This window comes from Pholcus phalangioides, unplaced genomic scaffold (genome assembly GCF_987345545.1).
Source record: "Pholcus phalangioides strain wild (caught in Gottingen) unplaced genomic scaffold, Ppha-v1.0 ptg000029l_1, whole genome shotgun sequence".
NCBI classification, from domain to species: domain Eukaryota; kingdom Metazoa; phylum Arthropoda; class Arachnida; order Araneae; family Pholcidae; genus Pholcus; species Pholcus phalangioides.
In genome coordinates this window covers 372,582-392,714 of record NW_028301619.1, presented here as the reverse complement: position 1 = coordinate 392,714, position 20,133 = coordinate 372,582, and the positions used below count along the sequence as shown (strand labels likewise).

The 20,133-nt window shown below is 34.9% G+C and overlaps 1 protein-coding gene across 1 annotated transcript in view; it reads left to right on the top strand.

Annotated features, from left to right (window-relative positions):
* Positions 1-257: 257 nt before the first annotated feature.
* The window catches only part of LOC149067544 (uncharacterized), a 32,741-nt gene continuing 12,865 nt past the window's right edge, over positions 258-20,133 (top strand). Inside the window, exons 1-7 of the mRNA XM_089252442.1 lie at positions 258-362; positions 4,763-4,824; positions 6,555-6,611; positions 10,885-10,939; positions 12,594-12,682; positions 15,176-15,289; positions 19,722-19,875. Coding sequence (XP_089108568.1) covers positions 314-362; positions 4,763-4,824; positions 6,555-6,611; positions 10,885-10,939; positions 12,594-12,682; positions 15,176-15,289; positions 19,722-19,875 — 580 coding nt within the window. The 5' untranslated portion in view covers positions 258-313. The remainder of the gene's footprint in view (positions 363-4,762; positions 4,825-6,554; positions 6,612-10,884; positions 10,940-12,593; positions 12,683-15,175; positions 15,290-19,721; positions 19,876-20,133) is intronic.

Below are 20,133 nucleotides of genomic sequence, written 5' to 3'. Positions count from 1 at the left end.
TTGGCAATTTGCAGTAGCGCTTTATTGGCGACTTATCTGTGGCTTTAGCATGAGTTGGCAATTTAGCCTATTTTTGGCGATAATTGGCAATGTCTCGTATTTTCCCGTATTCGGAAGCAAAATGTTCCGTATTTTCTTCGAGCTAATATGGTCGGTAAATTTTTTCTAAAATAAAACCTCGTACAATGAACGAAATAATCGCAACAGATATGAGAAATAGCGATTGCGTAGTTACGGTTCTACCACACGTCAGTACAGCAGCTGCCAGTCGCCGGCCGGAAGTGTTTTCAGGTGTTGCCTTTCGAATTTCACTATGGCATCTGATTTTCAGAATGAAAAATATCGAGTCCTTATATTAGGAGGTAAGTTATCATTATAAACATCAAATTAAATTAGTTTGTGACCTTAGCATGCGGTATTGATGAACTGAATGGCATATTCATAGTCAAATTTTGCTTTTTTTCGATCTTGATCATTGACACTTCATGAAGTTGATGTTTTTGTGAATGCTACGAAAAAATAAAAACCGAACATACGTGTTCTTAAAATTTTAACAATGTGCTTGTGAATGCATTGAAACCTTAATGGTTTCCAATTCTCCACCTTTTTTTCTCTTCTGGATCATTTTTCTGTAATCATGTTTCAATAGGCGTGTCATACTACTGTGTGTGAGGTCAGGACCGCAACTAGATGCTGGGTCAGCCGGGGCAAGCACGCATTTTGGCGCTCCCTCATAATGTCGAAGGAGAGGTTAAAGAGTGAAATTTGCGCTTTTTTAGTCCGGGGCACTAGTCCCACCTGCACCCCCGTAGTTGTGGCCCTGTGAGGTCTGAGAAAATTACTATTTCAGATAATTATGTTACGTCAGATAAATTTTTCGAAGAAAATGTTATTTGTAGGTAAGGGTTATGTATGGTTTTTTTTAATACTTGCAAAATCACCCTTCCCATGCAAAAAAATATATATATAGATGTATCTGTCACCTTTTGTTTGGCATTTTACCTGTTGTGGCGTTGTTTTTGTATTTATCCTTTTCAGTATCGTCTACAAGTTTAGACTATATTTAAATCAGTTAATGAAGACTGTTGATCAGATAAACCTTTTTTTCATGTCTAGAGCAGAGGTTTATAACCTGAAAGCTCTCATATGAACCTTATCCTCATATGGGGAAACTAAAGTCTGGTGACTGATATGAGAAACCGTATCCAGGAGACAAATATGTATATCGCTATGGAAACCCTCACACAAGGAAATTGGCGTATTGGCGACAAAATATCCAACGCAACTCAGTCGCTTGGTGACTGGCATTCTAGTCGCATGCCAACTTTTGTTGTAAAACCGGCTAACATTCCTTCATATTTTCGTCATTTGAGTTTGGACGATGGGTGACCCAGCGTTAAATTTAAAATTCGTTTCGGAAATTAAAAAACATCCAGAGTAAAAAATGTCAAAAGGATATTAAAAAAAAGATCGCCCAAAAAGCATTTAATGAAATTGCAATCTAATTTCAGCTCATGGGTAAATACTCAACTTCTTTATTTAAATTGATATTATTTTGAGATTATAATGAAATCATTGACATCGGAAGTGTTTCGAAACTGTGGATGCATGTCTTTAGTTTCATATCTGAAATTTCAATTTCGCACCCATAGTAACCCTGGCTCCGACACCACTGAATGAAATGGTAAACCAGGCCAGTCATTTCAACTTTTTCTGGGGGAACAAAGAACATACTCACTGTATACATACCATTTCTAGTGTGTTTTTGAAAGCTAGGGGGGGGGACCCCCCTAAATGACAGGCCTGTGGTAGAGACAGTTCCGTCTTAATACATGGGCCCACCCAGGCACAGCCTCCCAGGGTGGGGGTTTCAAAAGAAAATAGAGCATCACAAAAACTAAATCTGGTAAAAAATTTCAAGAGTAACCAAGTGAATTTATCAAGTAGGGCCTCAGAAAAAAACACATGGCTCTGGGGCCCATGATACTCTTAAGACGGCGGCCCTGTGTAAGCATCTCTAGGAATTTTCAAAATACGGTCTACTTTCACAACACGTACCTAATCAAGTACATGTTCTATAAGGATTTTCCCTGATTTTTCCCCTTGCTTGGAATGTCTAATTTAGGTCACGTACGCGAACATCTATCTGTGTGTTGGGAGTATTTACAGGAAAATCATTTCCTGAAATATAAACAATTTATGTTGTTCGCCTCTAGTTTTGCCTACAGTTTATTTTTTGCCTCTCAGAACCATAGCTTTCGCCATTTCATCTCATGAAACTACTCAAAATCCTACGTGACAATACTTTAACTAATAAAGAATAAATTAATATATAATAAATTTAACATACATACTGAGAGGCATATTCATTGAGGAAAAACACATTTTATTGAAAAAAATTTTTCTATTGAAATCACTCAAAACAAATGAAATTGTACTAAAAAATTATATTTTTTACTATTTTGTCATTTCAAAACGATATCAATTTAAATAAAGAAATTGTGTATTTACTTGTGAGCTGAAATTCTGTAGCAATTTCACTGGTATAAATACAAATACAAGGCCATAACAGGCAAAATGCCCAACAAGGTGCCTGAGAAAAAGATGTCCATAATAAGTATGGATGTCATATATTACAATCACAAAAATTATAAACAATATATACATGATAAAATATACAATTCACAAAAAATGTATTTATGGTTGTATTATTCTAGGTATGGATAGCTTCTCGATTTACCCTAACATGTTTATAGTGTTTTTTTTTAATGTGTCAATTGTGTTAGAATTTACTACCTCCGGGGTAAGCTATTCCATTCATTAACAACCCTATTAGAGAAAAATTCTCTGCGACACCATAACCTAAAATTGTCCCTTATCAAATAATACTGGTGTCCCCTTGTAAAAGCAGTTGATTGACGGCGAATAAATAAATCATGTTCCGTCCTATTCATATAATAGAAACTGTTTTACTTATTTCTATTTAATGATTTTTGTTAAATTTATATTTTTCCTATTCTGGTTAACAAGATGGTACCAGAAGATAAGAAGGAAAACTATAGACTGTGCTGTTTTTACTCAGTTTCCCAGGCTTTGGATTTTTTTTACTAGCGCCATGTGAGGGAGAATGGGCGACTCGTTCAAGTCAACTCAACTCTCAAGTTGAGGCAACTTTAGTTTCCCTGTGTGAGAACCGCCTTATGAAGCCATTTCGTAGAACCCTTTGTGGTTACGAGGCAGTTCCATGGAACTGGGAGAAATTTTGAATATTTCTTCAATAAACAAGGTGTATGTATGCTCTGCTGTTCCAAAATCCTTACTTTGATAAAATTTCATAAAACCATCTTTTTTCACAAGTTTTAATTTCCAGATAAAGTGGAAAACATCATTTATGGTGTTTTGTCAGCCGCACAGAGTTGGAACCAGCTTCTAGTTCAAGAATTCAATATAGATAGACTGGGAAAAGAGCAGTTTTGAGCTAGAGAGTGCATAATTCTTTTCAGGCTGCCAAATGTTCTTTGCTTTCGCACCTGATTATACATAACAAGCTCTGATTGGATAGTGAAATCACCTGTGGGTTATCTTTGGTGTAGAGTCAAAACTTAGTGTCCTTAATCACATACAGCGATGGTCACTCTTGGGAAATTTCCCCATATGTTTTATTTTTTTAGTAATGGGCAAAAAAATAATTTGAGAAAAAAAATTACAGTGCGGTGTCTCTCTTGGGTTCTTTCCATAGCTCAAATGTCTGCAGTCCGTGACTGACGAGGTTGATAGAGAAAACTATAGGAATTGCTTTTTTCTTGTATATTTGTCATCCAAATGAATGATCTTTATAAACATTGTCAAAATCTATAAGCCTATATAAAATTGATTTTCTGTGTGTGTTCTCTATTCAAATCTACAATTTTAGATCAATTGTTGCCAAATTTCGCATATATATCAAACAGTCCGGATTGAACAATAGGCTACTTTAAAAGTTCATTAGAGCAGGGAAAATGCCGAAAATGGACGAAAAACTGTTGGGCAACAATGGTTCCTTGGCCTTAGCAATTACTTTCAGAATGTTTACTTTGGTTAGCGTTTTTCTCTAGCAATGCGTTTCAGGCATGCATATACCTTTACAATGGTTTGTCTCTTCTTTGATACTTCCAGTATTACAGTTTATTCCTTTATAATGGTTTGTCACTTTTTAATCCTCCCAGCAATTGAAGAAAATCCGGGTATTATGGCTAGTTCAAAATAAAGATAGCTTTACAAATATGAATGACAAAAAAAAAATTCGTCAAAAAGATCTCTAGATTTCAGGATTTTTAAGGTTTTGTAATGTTTGATTTCATGGAACCTCAAAAAAACTCTCACGGGACACCAATTGAAAACCTATGGTCTAGAGATAGTTTGTGGTCCAAACTCCAACGTATGTAGAATAAGGTTTTGCAAAGATATACTAGTTACACTCATAAGGTGGTGAGGCAAAGAAGATGTGACTGAGGAATAGAGTGATTGCATTTAGATGTTCAAAAGGACGTGTGCACTCAGAGCACAGAGCTCCAGGGAAAGATTGAGATATTCTTTGCCTTTGTAGTCTAGTGGTCCCGGAAAGCATGCGTAGCTCTTCTCTTCACCCCTTCAACCAAAATAAGGGAAGTCTTAAATACCAATAGCAATAACTATTGTATTTTTAATTTTTAAAAATTGTCTTGGTAAAATATAAAAATCTATGCATTGGCCTGTCTGTATTTTTTGCTATTTTCTTCTGTAGGTTGTGGATTTATTGGACGTCATTTAGTTGATTTTCTTTTGACAAACCACTGTGTTTCAAAGGTATGTCTTTATTTGTTTGATTCATACAGTGTGAATTTTAGACTGTAATATTTGTTTTTCTGGTTGTATGGTAGATAGGAGGATGGGGCACAGTAGATCACTTTTGAAAAAGTTTTTTTCCTTAATTTTCTGTTTGAAGGGAAAAAAATTATTGTCCCTTAATCACATATTGGGTGGCATGGAATTTAGATACCCTCAGAAAGTCACCAAATGTGGCACTTTGGTTACGTTTGTTTATTTTCTCTGTGCTTGCCTGGTCTGACAGGATTTTACAGTGTCGTTTGTCTACTAGGGATTTAAATCTGCTTAGTGAAATATTAATCACGGCATAGTTATAATATTAATAAATAATTGTCACATAAGTATTATTTTATAATTTTTTCTGATTTAATTCAAATGTAGCTCGGGTGCATCAAGTTGACAATAATAACAGCTCGCAAAGCTGGGCTCTGCTACCATTTACTGATTTACAAATATTTCAATACATTTGCCTTGCGGTAGGCGGTTGCATTTCGTATTCATTTTTAAAAATATTCGGAGATGAGGGGTCATGGGCCGACATGAAAAAATGAAAGAAAAATCACATCTATGGTTGTAGCTGTAGCCATTTTACTAGGTTCCCTCTTTTATACCTCATTTGCATATTTGCATGCAGGTATGTTAGCGATTGGCCAAAACTTTTTCTGCACTGTTGTATTGTTGAACTTTGCCATTTTGCTTTCATCGCGCTATGGTGCTGCTGTATCTTTTCTGCTCGCAGTTGTGACATACCGGGCCACGTCTCTGCTTCGTCAGCCATCTTATAAAACTTTAAAGTTTAGAAATTGGCTTCACTGACTTTAAAAAAGGCTCAGTTCGTAACGTGGAGGTAACAAGCAACAGTGCATGAACAGAGATAAACGTCGACGCAATGGCACACCTTTTTTATATAGGGGAAAAACCATGGCAGTCATGGCACAACAGGTTCGGCAGCCAAAAGAGCCAACCAATCCCAGGCTTTGGTTTCAGGTGATGTCATAGAAAAACGAAGGGAACAACCCCTGGCATCATGGTCAAGGTCGTCAGGACCAACTCATGACGTCACACAGGAATAGTAAATGATCCTACTGTTAAGATCAACCAACTCCATTGATAATGGAAACTGAAAACAAGAATAAAAACAAAACACTGCAAAAGTATGGGTGTCTACAGCCACCCACACCTTAACACAATTACAACTACATAGCACATTTCCTTACAGTCGCGTTTCATTATTTAGCCTCCGATTTCCCTCCCTCATTATTTAGCCTATACATTGTTAAACTGTTTCTTAGGGCCGAGGCTTTGCATGAACTTCAAGTTCAGTGAAATTTATTTTGCCGGTAAATTTACATTTTCATGGGTTTTTTAAAATTGGATCATACCAGTGTACTGTCCATTCAATTTAGTGGATATAAAGCATGTGCGTAAATACCTTTTAGATTATTGTGGCATATAACTTAGATTATTACTATGCACTGAAGGAAGGAGGAGGAAAAAAAACATTCTTTACGTTGTGCATTGAGTTGCACGAGGTTTGCAACCTGAGGTCTTGGCGTACAATAAGGGTAACCAAACTCCATTTTCACCATTTTTTGTTAAGTGGTGTTGAATAAATTATAGAGTATTGAATTGCATTGTTGTCTAATTTTGAAAAATGTTCTATATGATTGTTCAGGTTATTTAAAATTTTCTTTATTTGATTGTAACAGATTAGAGTGGTGGACAAGGTACCTCCTCAAATGGCATGGCTAAATAACCACCATAAGGTAATGATTTTCTAGCTTAGCCCTCTAACTGTGCAAAAAAAATCCTATCTTTGATTTTTTTTTTAAATTAAATGGAAAAGTAGTTTTAAACCTTTTTTTTTAACAATCATTATCCCAAAGACAATACATAATTTTTCAAGAAGTCACTTTTTCTTTTTAAATTTAGATTTTGATAAAGACTTACAGTACCATGTCAGTCATGAATAGACTATAGTCATTCTCACTAAATTGTATCCCCAGCTGTTTATGTTAAATATATTTGCCATAGAACTTTTTCTTTGGTAACTTTATATTCCTGTCTGTCATATGCCAACTGTATAATTTTTTTTTCAACAATAGATTTTTAAAATTTGCTTGAACAAATTTTAATTTTTCAAGAAAATGTCCTCCTCCTGGCTGTCCTCAGCCCATTTTTCAAACTTTACAATGATAACTGTCTTAAAACAAATATATTTTTATTTTCAATATAATTTCGTATTTTTATTGTTAGTATGCTTTCATATTTTATCTTTTTTTTACAATTTTAAGTATTTTCATCAATGGCTAAATAGCCAAATGAAACTTTTCCTGGTTTTTTGTATTTGTTACATTTGGAAAACAGGTAGCAACTGGTGTTGTTTGTAGGACTTGAACCAATCAATTTTTGTGTTGAAGAGGTTAAGAAGCCACCTCGTTGGGCATTTTGCCTGTTGTGGCGTTGTATTTGTATTTATTTGTATTTGTAAGAATGTAGCTATTACTTAACAAATAAGGTTTATTTAGGTAAAAAGACGTGCAGTTTTTTTTTAATTAAATCTCCTCCTGGCTACTTTTTTTGTGAGAAATATATAATTGAAAATTATTTTTATTTTTACCACATGCTTAAGTTTAGAGACTTCTATTATTTCTGAAAAGCATTTTTTCAGCATACTTAGTTTTTGATCAGTGTTGCAAAATACGTAGAAATGTCTTTCTCTTGGCATTAAGTAACCAGAAGGAAGATTTGATCATGCGGTGGGGGGGGGGGGGCGATAAAAAATTTAAAAATACCAGATGTGTTGATTGCAACATGTAGCTGCAGTAATGTTTCATCTGAAAACTTTGCTTTGAGAGTGCCTCTTGTACTTTAGCAAAACAGAAACAAATTAGAAATCTTTTGTTCCCATAAAATTAATGAGAAAAATAAATGAGAAGCACAAATGAAAAAATAGAATAAAAATGTATTGAACAAAAAAAATTGCTCAAAGTATCAGTGCTTAAGTTGAAAAACAGCTACCCAAATAAATAGAACATGTTTAGAGTGTCAAGTATAACTATCTAATCAAGAGCTGAAACAGGCAAAATTTTACTTCAGATTTACTTATCTCTTAATGTGATTAAACGTAAATGAATTTTCACCATTCAATTTTGAACCAACTGCTTTTTTTTATTTATCGAGGTAAAGACGTGTCCCTAAGAATTTTTTTTTGATTGACATTTATTTTTGATATTTTTTTTTCATTTTTGTCTAATTTTGTGAGAATGACTTATATCGGTTTAATGTGGTCTCTCTCTCTTCAAGAACCCGAACTGAAAAGTTAGACTAAGTTACCTATTCTAAACTCTAGTGCATTGCTTGACAAATCAAAAAAATATTTAGTCTACGGAGCCAAATTTCATAATAACCAAGCATTTTCTTTAGAAACGTCTTGTGACAGTAAAACATTTGTCCGAATGTGCATGTGTGTGTTGCCATTAGAAAAGGTTGCCATTTCTTTGGCATAATTTTTTATAGTAATTAACAGATGTGTGAAAATTGTTGTATAATAGTTTCATTTTATTAGACGTAAAAATGGTATACCTACTTGGTAGCTCGGGTGGTAGGGCATGAGATTAGCAAATCTAAGGTTACTGGTTCGAACTCAGCTTGAGAGAATGCTGCCTTTATTTTTTTTTCATTCTATTTTTTTTATGATCATGAATTTATTTTTTTTTACTTCACTGATTTTTTTAAAACTGTTGTATAATTTAAATGCGGTTCATTCTTAATGCTGCCACGTGACCCAAATTTAGGCTCACTTGTACTCACACCTGTGATATGCCACCCCATGCAGCAAGTTCATCATGACAAAATAAAAGGATAGATTGATTCATATTTATAATCTCTTACCTGAGGGGGTGCTGATGTGGTTTTTTTTGCGTGGGGTGGCAGATCAGCAAGTGAAAAACTCAGTTTCAGCATTGCAAACAGAGTATCATTGGGGGTACATTGGCAGGGTATTTTAACATCTTCAGTAGAACTATTTCCATCATTATTTTTCACCAAAGAGTATGAAGTTGAGTTTACTAAAACGTGTTTTGCGACTCTACAAGCATAGTGATTCTAAATCAAAAGCTATGAATCAATTTTCTGTCTTTAAATAGGCTTCAAAAATTCTCTCCATCACTTCATTGAAGTTGTTCCTGAAATTTCATATTTTTCAGATAAGTAGTTAATGCTGTAGAGAGCTGAGAACACTTCTGAATGTTCTTATCAAATGAAATTGAGACTTGTGAGCCGGTGTTCCTTACCATTTTTCTCATTAAGTTTAGTTGTGTGTGGTGTAACTTCTAATATATATGCAAAGTTTTTTCAGCAGAGTTGTGAGTTTTCTTTTTTTTCCCCTATTTGCCACTAAGCCAATTGTTTTTTTTTCACTAAAAAAAGTTTTAGGACACTGACTAACAAATTGAAATGATAAAAAAAGCTCTTTAAAAAGAAACATAACAGATGCTGCATGAGAATTTTTAATATGGAGTGCAATTTTTGGCAGATCAGAAAATTTAAAATATCAAAATAGATATTTTGTGCTCAGTAATTATAATTCAAAATATAAAACGCTTTAATCTGCATAAACGCATATGTTTTGTTATTTAACATATCTATCAGGTTAACAAAAACTATTTTACATCATTTACAATAAGTTTTTGACTGTTTCAATACAGAGCTAATTTCTTAGGTCAGAAACCTATCCCTGATCTCCTACACCTTGATCTTAGCCAAAAGGCAGAGAAGCGATATCCCTGATCTCCTATCACATATACTTCGAATAAACAGCTCTATTTTGCCAAGCAAATTGAAAACAGACAATGAGTAGCTTAGATAAAATGAGCCATAAAATTATATTTCATATGTTGTACTCTTTTTGTGTCAAAAAATTCAAAATTGCAAATTATAATTAATATTTTGTTTTAATTTTTTAAATAAATGTTTAAAAATAAAGCATTGTAATATGCTAAAAGTAAGTTTTTCATCATGTTATATACCTATTGTGTTCAAAACATTATCCAAAAGCATCCATTTAGGTTTTTGACAATTTTCGACGGTTTAAACCAGTTTTTGACGATTGTCATGTCAAAAACCCAACCCTGTGGATAACTAATACGTACTACATATAGAAATGTCCTCTCCACTTGTTAATAAAGATTCATTGAAAGACTGGTTATTTGTGGAGATGTGTGTGTGAAGATTACAATTAAAGAAAATTCATCAAAGTCTTTCAATGAATCTTGTATTAAGTGGAGAGGACATTTCTATATGCATGTGGCCATTTGGTTGCCTATGTCATTCATGAGCTGTTAGTTGATTGCTGCTGCCATCCATGTGAGGAGCCTTTCAACATATACACGCTCTAAGGTTCAAATATTGTGTTTGCATAGCTTAGACAGTAGAGCACTCATCCGACAAGCGAGAGACTGGGATTCGAGTCCACGTGGGGGCACAGATGAATTTTCTTCCTTGTGCTCTTCATCTGCACAAATAACCAGTCTTTCAATGAATCTTGTAGTAATATGTACTAGTAGTAATTATTTATGATCTTTTTCTTTTAAAAATTAATTCCTTTATTTTTATAAATGAAGAAAGCAAAGATAAAGGAATTCACACTTTTATGAATGAATACCATAATGATATACTAAAAATGAATAACTCATTTATGATGGCCGTAAGTAATTTCTACTTTCATACATTCATACATATGAAATTGAAAATTTAGCTATAGGAATTTGATTAAAACCTCAATTTTATGTCAAGTTTCTTGGTGAGAATGTGTAACGGTTGAAGAGAAGCAAAATGTTGGTGCCATGGGTGGAGCTACAGCAGATAGGCAATGCCTATCCCAGCATCAATGACGGAGCCAGTATATGCTTATATATGAATTGGCATTATCATCATGCCCCCCCAGCTTTTTATATCTATCTCTGCCATAGTTAGTGCATGGGCGGATTATATTTTTAAAAATTCATTCAGGAAATTGTTTTTTTTTTGCTCTTTCAGAAACTTTTTGAAAACCCATTAGTTGAATTCCAGAGTGCCAATCTAATCAGCCCAGGTAATATCAAAAATTTTTAAACAATAATAGAATAGAATTTCATATTAGATATGACATAATACTTGAATGACCCCTTAACGATAGAATTTCATATTTCATAGGGGCGTTCAAGTATTACGAGAGCAAATTTTTAGTCATTTTTGACCCCCCTTGTCACAGCAAAATTTCATCAGCTTTACCCCCTCCTCCTAACGCATAGTAGTAGTAGGATCAGAGACGTGGGGGGCATAGGAGTTCATGGGCCCCCTCCCATGATCAAAAATTGATTTTTTTTAATTTTGGAAGAAATACCTTTATATGGTATTTTAATCAATTTGTTAATTTCAATGTTATTTGAAGGCTAAGAACTCAAAATTTATCTTCAAGAAATTCATTGCGACCCACCCTCTTAAGTCATATGGTAAACCCATGGGTCAAATATGGCCCTGGGGGTTACTGATGTGGCCTGCTCCCACAAAACCTAATTTTGTGAAAATGAACTAAGCATATTTACAGATCGTTTAAGTGACCGTGGCACAAATCCAGAGCATTTAAGCAGCCAATGGCACATTTTCAGATCACTCAAGTTGGCCTGTGGTAATTCACAGAACACTTAAGTGACCTGTGACACAGTTCCAGAACACTTAAGCGATCCGTGGCACATTTAGAGGTGGATCCGTGGCACATTAGTAGGTCCCTCCCCTTGAGGGACAGGTGGTATAGTTTTAGAGCACTTAAGCGGCACCCAGTGCAGTTCTACATCACTCAAGTTACCCTTGACCCATTTCCAGATTACTTTAGTGATTTGTGGCATAAATATGAATCACTTGAGTGATGCGTGACACAGTTCCAGATCACTTGGATCCACAAAACATTTAGAGATCACTAAAGTAGCTTTGTAGGGGACTTACTAATAGGGGGAATGTTAGTTCAGGTGCCTACAAACTATCAAAAAGGTTTTTCTCCTTTTTCGCATACCGAGTAAGATGCCATTAACAATATTTGATATTTTCATAAAGGGTGGTTGATGAAGTAAGCATTATCCCCTTCCCCCTTGTCATCAAAACTCAGCAAATCGGGAACCCCCCCCCCCCCAATCGATGCTGACATAATACTTGAATGACCCCTTAACGGTTGTGCCCAATGTGTATGTGACACATTGAAATGTGAGACTCCAGATGCTTAAATATCTATCTGGATTAAGAATTGATTCAGTTAGCTAGTTTAAGCCTTGTCTGCTCTTTTCATCAGCAGGTTCTTTCAGTTTTATAAATTGTGCTCAGATATTTTCACCTTCATGTTTATTACATAATTATTTTAATGTATTCATTTTCACATTTACACATGCAGGCATGTTAATTGGTGGTGCTGTATAATTGTTATTTTTTATGCGCATAACTGCTTGCATATAAGTTAACTATCAATAATCATCTGTTAGTTGACCTGGCATTGTCAGGTCATGTGGGTTTAACTCTGAAAATTTTAGTTCCAAGAAAGTACCAACAGTGACAGCTAAACTGTTACTCTGTTCATGAAGCAATAACCATTTCATTATGAGTGTTGTTGTTTACCAGTACTTAACATATCCACCAGCAAAAATTTTAGCATCTTATGATTGATCGGAATGTATAGAAATGATTTTTTTTTATCAATTCAATTTTTGTCTTTTTATTAGCATCATGTGAGAATGTATTCAATGACAGCTCACCTTATGATTTTGTTATCAATTTGGCTGCTGAGACAAAACTTGGACTAGCTAATGTAGTAAGTGGAAAAGTTTTCAGAATATCTAAATTTTCCAAGTAGTAATTAAGATGTTAAACAAAGTGTAGAAATACATTATTTTTTTGTAAAATTTCAATTTCCTGTTATGCTTCATTGTAGAAACATTAAATGTTTCAAGAGAATGGTTCTAGCTTGTGCTTTTTAAACAAATCTATGAATAGGTTTGCAACTGTAAATGTTGTTAACGCTAAAGTAGTATACCCAAAAATCTTCCCTGGGACTTGCTCATCTGCCTATACAATTCTACCCTGGAAGATTTCTATTATTCATTAATGAAACATTTACGTACTGTCAAATAAGGATTTATGTATTTCTCTCCCTTTTAAGAAAGTGCTAGCCAGACACTCTACCTACAAGGAAAGGTAAAAGCCTTCAATCAAATGTCTTACTGTCTGGATGTTGTACTTGTCAATACAATAGTACCTCTATGTGCTCATGTGTTTGGCTTAAATATTAACAATACAGGTAAAAATGCAGCTACTCCATGGTGAAGTGGTTGTTAAAAACCAGGATGGCGCTCTGTATGATGACCTAGCTCTCTATAAATTTTGGAGAATCAAAAGAAAAATAGATTTTAGAGGTTTTAGTTTTTTTTTGTTGTTGTAATTTTTATACCTTGGAAACATACTTTTTTTCATTAAAATGTATTTTTTCAGTTCAACACAGGGTTTTAATTTTTTATCCCTGTTTTGGTGCTTCTCAAGTGAACAGGGGGAAGAGTAGCTTATGTACAAATATATTAAGTCTCAAGCACAAGATGAGGCACTGCTGCGCCACGTCAAGTTGGAGGATTCTATTCATTGTTTTTTAGGTAAAGTGATTGCACATCATCAAAAATTGCTCATCAGTGACTGAGCTTTCACATTTGGCTTCTTGTAGTTTAGAATAGAATCATCTGACATGATGCAATGCAGTCAAGTCTCATCTTGTGCTTATACAGTAGTTTAAGTCACTGCCAAAGAAGTTTATGGATTTCAGAAAAATTCTTCAAAATGCTTTGTTTGCTTGCTTAGTATATGCATTAATTCATTTCATCACTTCCCTAGGAATTGTTTATGGTTGTGCAATTATGCTATTCTTCATGAAATTTCCTATTGTAAAATCTTGGGCAAATTATAAAGTTTTTTCAGATATTTTTGCAGAATAAAAATATAAATAAAAATTGCTTGACGAGGTGGCTTAAATTAAATAACAAAAGAAAATGGTTCAGACAAATGTGGATGTGATTTTTACCTGTATACAGTAACAGCAAATTTGAAAAGTATATAAATAAACTGAAAAACTTGAGAAAAACTATACCACCCATGAAAATATGGCTAATTTAAGAAAGCTTTATTTTTCCATGCCCTAAATATATCTTTTTGGAAGTGTCTTTTATTATAGTATAATTCATAACTACCGAAGATAAGCTGTTCCGTGTGTTCACACAATCCAGCCGGCAAAGAACTGATTACAACCTGGAATTTTCCTTAATCAAGCGATACTGATGCTATCAAGGGAGTGAATTGAGGGTGCATTAATAAATAAATATGTGTCTGTGCTTAAATTTTTTGAGTTTTACTCAAGTTTTTTTGCATGCTCCAAAAGTAAATTTATTTTGTTTCACAGAAGATATCAATTTTTTTTATTTTTATATGTATATTTTCATTTTTATTTTCCCCCCTTTGTTCATTAAAATTCCCAGGGCATGGTAGGCAAGGTTGATAAAATTACTCGTCTATTGTACCAAAGGATGATTACCTGCTATGGTGATCGAGTGGTCATAGTGAGAGACTTGCATTGCGAGGATCTGAGTTTGAACCCTACTGGTACCACAATGGTGGTTGGCTGAATTTGGTTTTTTGAGGTTCCCAACTTTGAGGAACGAATGCAAGCTAATCCCCTATTAAAATGTTTTACCACAGAGAGCAACAGGCCTACAATGGTACAAATATTCAATCATTATGCTTCACTCACTATTTGAAGTATAGATTGTAGCTCTGAAAAATAATACACAACACCAAATATGCACTCAGACTGTTAGGTACATGCACTTTGTTCCAGACTCTGCCATGAATCTGTGCTGAAAGAGATCTCTACAATGGGATACGTCTGGTGGCCTGGAATCCCAGCATTCATTCATGTACCAAAGAATGTTCCAAAGTGTCAGGTGTTGATACCCGGTTTGTCCTTATTAGAATCTCTCCTGATATAGAGGTACAACAGAAGCGGCAATATGACTGCAAGAAGTCATTCACCAATGAGTTAGTGCACAAACTCCAAGCTCCACCAAGATGTATGAAATAATGTTGCACATTCACATTCGGAAATAAACTAGATGCTGGTCTAATCATGCCTTGTGAGCATAAAAATTTCCATGGTGTGGCAAAAATCATTAAAAACCATAAAATTCTTAATTTATGGACATACTTATTTTCTTTACTTTATATCATAACTCACTGAATAAAAGTGATGTAAAACTGTTTAAATTAGGTTTATAAAGAAGGTATTGAAAAATTGTCTCTGAACTGTGCAAAAGAAGCAGCAAAGAGTAAAGTGCAAAGGTACATTGAAGTATCTGATGGTCATGTCTGCTCTAGTGAAAAGGTATGTTCTTGAACTATAATTTAGTTTTTTTTAGTTATAGATATCTAGAAATATCTTCATAAATTTCATTTATATAGAAATATTACACACAATAAAGAAAATAAAAGCATTATTGATGAGGGTGTGGTTATGGTTATAAATGTGATTTATGGCTGTACCTTCTTTTTTCCTGTACAGGAAAAGCAATCATTTTTTGTCAAAAAGTGTCGGTTCAATATTATATATATTTTATTTTTAATAACATAATTTTATTTTCATAACGTAAATCTGCTTTCCAGAAGAAGCAAACACACTCATAAAAATATTAACCTTTGCTTGCCAAAATGAAAGGGGTGATGGTACACATTAAGACGAACAGTTTTTGTGCCATAGAACCCAGAGTTTCAAGCAACTTATTTGGAGACATATCGTTACCCTACTTCGGAAGTTGTCAAAATATAGCAACATTTCTCATCATGAGTTATTGGGGGAAAATTATTTCTTCCAGTTGCAGGCCATTATCAGTCACCTTGTTGGGCATTTTGCCTGTTGTGGCGTATTTGTATTATGGAGGGGAAAAAATATTGTAGGCGGAAAAGTTATTAGATTTAATAATGATCTATAGACAGTGGGAAGATTTCAACATTCTCCGAGAAGCAACCGCGCGGTGTTTTTCATAATTAGAGAAGTGAAGGGACAAAACCTTTTAGAATATAGCATTAAGTATACTAATCGACTGGGAAGTTTGCAAACTGTGCTAGTTCTGTAGTTGTTTTTTGTTAATCATGCAGTCTAAGTAGAGATGCTATAGACCAGCAGTTCTCCAATTTTCATGTTTCATGTACCACCTGGGAATGCATAAGAGTCGGTAGTATTTCGAGAAATGTGTAGAAAGTGTGCATATTCTAGGAAATGCTTAGGAGGCTTGCTTAGCTCTAGCAATATGTATATTTGTCATAGATGTTATTTTTTCTGTGGACCCCATTCTATCATTTCTCGTGTTTGACAACTATTCCAAGCATGTAAGTTTAAAGTCTGTAGACTTCTTCAGTGTAATTCCAGAGCTTTAAAATTCTCTCATAATCAATAAACTGCATCATTTGCAAAAGGAAACCAACAAGTGAAAATATTCTTTTATATTCATAGCTATCACAGCTACAAGAAAGTTAATATGGTATTTATGAAAATTACACTGTGAAGTACTCTTCGTCCGGATATCACAAGTCTAAGTCTTTTTGAGCACGAAGGGCAGATATAAGCATGATTGAAGTGATTTTGTATTGTTCTTAAGCCATTTGTGTGTATCTGTATCACAGCAATAGGTTGATGTTTTACTTTATGGGATGATAATGCTTTATTATGCTCACCAAAATGACATATTGCTTATGGATGAGTATGCCATATGTAAATTTATTTTCTCATATGCGATATCTAGTGTATGTGTTTAGTATACAGATTCCATTAAAACCTTTTTGAACAATCTTTTCAGGCCTTGCAGCGTTCCTATTTTTCAGAAATGTCTTATTTTCCTACTTTCGTCGCAATTGTCCTTTTTTACTTCAATTCCCTTCTACTATTCCTATTTTATCCCTCCATTCTTTTGTTTACAGCCAACATCTCGCTATGAAAATTCAGAGAAACTGCAAAATGCCACTGCTTTTTCTCCCTCTTTTTTTGGCATGTTTTATTCACATCACAACTCGCTATTGAAAAATAATAGAATTTTTTTTTCAGTTCCATTGGAGTAGGAGACGACGACCAGCATATCGTTTCGCCACTGCACTCAGTCAATGTGCTAAAAATAAGCCAGTGGGGGAAATGAATCTTTTTCACAGATCGGTTGCCATAAATAAGAAGGCAAAAAAAGGGAAGGAGGAGGGACAGGCTCTGTCCACACACGAGAGATTCCATGAGAGACTAGGGTTTCTCTCCCGGGATCCCATAACGAGCGTTCATCCCTAATGGGACAAAGCCCGGGCCACATCTGGTTTCACGGGGAGATGAGCTGATTAGTTGCTAGCTGAACCCAGTTTGTTTTAACCTTCAGAAAATAACCTTCGGGTGTTTTTTATGTTATTTTAAAGCATAACGTGTTCAACCCATGACCTAAATATGGCCTGCTTCAAGTGGCCCTGGTACTTACAGATGAATTAAGTGGCTTGCTGCACATTCTTACCTTATTTAAATGACCCGTGGTTCCAGATTACTTGAGTGACCTGCGGCACATTTACAGATCACACAAATAACCTGTGGCGCTGTTCTAGATCACTTAATTAAGTGGCCTGCAACACATTTTCAAATCAATGAAGTAGCCCCACACGTTTTTAAAAAGTGGAGTTAAGTTGAAATTTGCTGCGGGCCATTTGAGTCATATGGAAATGTGCCATAAGTCACTTGGATGTTCTGAAAGTGTGTAATGGACCACTTGAGTGGTCTGGAAATGTGTCAAGAGCGCCACTAAAATAATATATAAAAATGCATCGGGCCACTTGAAGTATTAATGTATCACAGACCATTAGGTGATTAGTGTTCTGCAAGCCACTCAAGTGATCTTAGTGTGCCACAGGCCACTCAAATTATCTGTAAATGTGCCTCCAGCCACAGCCGTCTTTAGAGCATCATGAGCTTCCGGAACAAGTAATTTTTCAGAGGCCCTACCTGGCCAATTGTCGAAAATTTCAACTGGTTCTCGTTTTTGTGAGTCCCCTCTTCTCTTGAGGTTCCAGGGCCAGCCCATGCATTAAGACGGCACTGCCTCCAGCCACTTAAAATAATCTGGAACTAAACTGAGGGCTTGTCGTGGGTCAAGTGATTTAGAAATGTGCTTGGGTGATCTGGATGTATGCCATTTGCAGCTTAAATGATCTGGAAATGTGCGGCGAGCCACTGAAGTAATCTGGAAATGTGTCCCACTTAAATGATTTGATTGTTTGTGGGCCACTTGTTTGGTTTTGTTATTCGTCCTGGGTTACATCAGATAACTCTGAGGGCCATGCATTGGATGGTTTTAAGGCATACTAGGTGTTCATACTACTGATGACTGCTGTTGTCTTTGAAAAAACAACAGACATTCATGAACGTATGCAGGCCATTTTAATTGTTGTATCCTTCGGGTGAAATATAATTAATATATAATATATATTAATATACATTGAAGAAAAGTGTTTGAAAAAAAAGAAGGAAACAGCAACTCTAAAAAAAATAGCATTATATCGCTTTAAAAATATTGTTATAGAGGATGTTGTATATAGAGAGGAGTTTAACATTAGGGTAAAGGCAATTTAAAAGTAGATGCGGAAATTTTATTGTAGTAGAAGAGGGGTTATCATTGCACGCGCAGCAAGGCTACACTATATCAAAAGCATAAAAAAGTCATAAGTGGTGCCGCTACTGCTGTTCCCGGGTCACGTAAGCTGACCTGTAAATATGTCTAGGTCAATTGAGTACACTGGAACTGTGCTGTGGGTCACTTGAATGACATGTAAATGTGCAGAGGGTCACTTGAATGACATGTAAATGTGCAGAGGGTCACTTGAGTGGTCTAGAACTCTGTTGTGAGTCACTTAAGTGTTCGTGAACAATGTCGCAGATCACTCAAGTGATCTAGGAATATGCCACAGGTCACTTAAGTGAAGTGGAACAGCAGCGCAGGTAACTTGAGTAATCTGGAACTGTGCCGCAGGCCATTTAAGTGATATGGGAATGTGACATGAGCCACTTGAATGACCTGAAACTGTGCCGCAGGGTCTCTTGAAAGATCTGGAAATGTGTTGCTTAATTCATTTTTATTAAATTAGGTTTGAAGTCGTGGGCCACATCAGATGACTTTAGGGCCACATTTGGCCCTTGGGCAATGAGTTCAGCATGCATGTGTTACATTTCTATGGTACCTAGACGGGGTTCCTCCCCAAAAAGCACGAGGGAAAATGGGTCACGATCATTAATTCGACCTTTCAAGTAACAATAGAAATTTGATTAATTTTTTTTAGTTTTGCTATATATATTATACATTGTTTTTGATTCCACATTTTGTGGAAATGAAAGATTTTTAAATTTGTTAAAACTTGAGTTTCTTGAAATATTAGTAGATATTAACATATATTAATGCACTATAATTAAATCAGGTGTGAATCTCAAAGGCACAACGTTTTTAAATGCCACAGTAATTTGGAAATTCAATTTCTTCCCTCTTATTTTTTGTCAATGGTCTTCCTATTTTTCCTACTTTTTTTCTAATTTTCATTTCTAGGCCTGCTTTTCCTCTATAATCTTCACTAACTGTTCTTAAAAACTTGCAAACTGCTCTCTTTCTGTAGAAAAGGCGCCCCCCCTCCCTCTACTGCATTAAACCAAAGGATTGAATAGATGAACCTTTTTTAATATATAACTCATGTCATATTCATATTGAAGTTTGTTTGGTTCTGCTAAAGAATGTTATGCTTATAATCTCCAGGTCCCAATAAAGGAAAATGTAAAAGCAGAACCTTGGACGTTTATGGCAAATCATAAACTTAATGCTGAAAAACAACTTTCTTCTATTCCGGAGCTTGATTACGTTATTTTACGACCTGCCATTGTATATGGTGTTGGAGACAAGCAGGGTATTGGTAAGTTGAATAAACTAAATTTACTGAGTAGATTTAGATACATAGGCCTACATATGTACACCAGTGGCAAGGCATCCAGTCACCTATAAATGTAGCAATCTAAAGGAAAAATAAAATTGTTTTAAATAAAAGTTTTTACAACTTTTTTATCTACTTTTTTTTCCACAATTTTTTTTTTTAAGATTTAACAATATCCAAAATGTTCATTTACCATTGATTCGTTTCACTCACAATAGATGGCAGTAAATGCTATGAGTT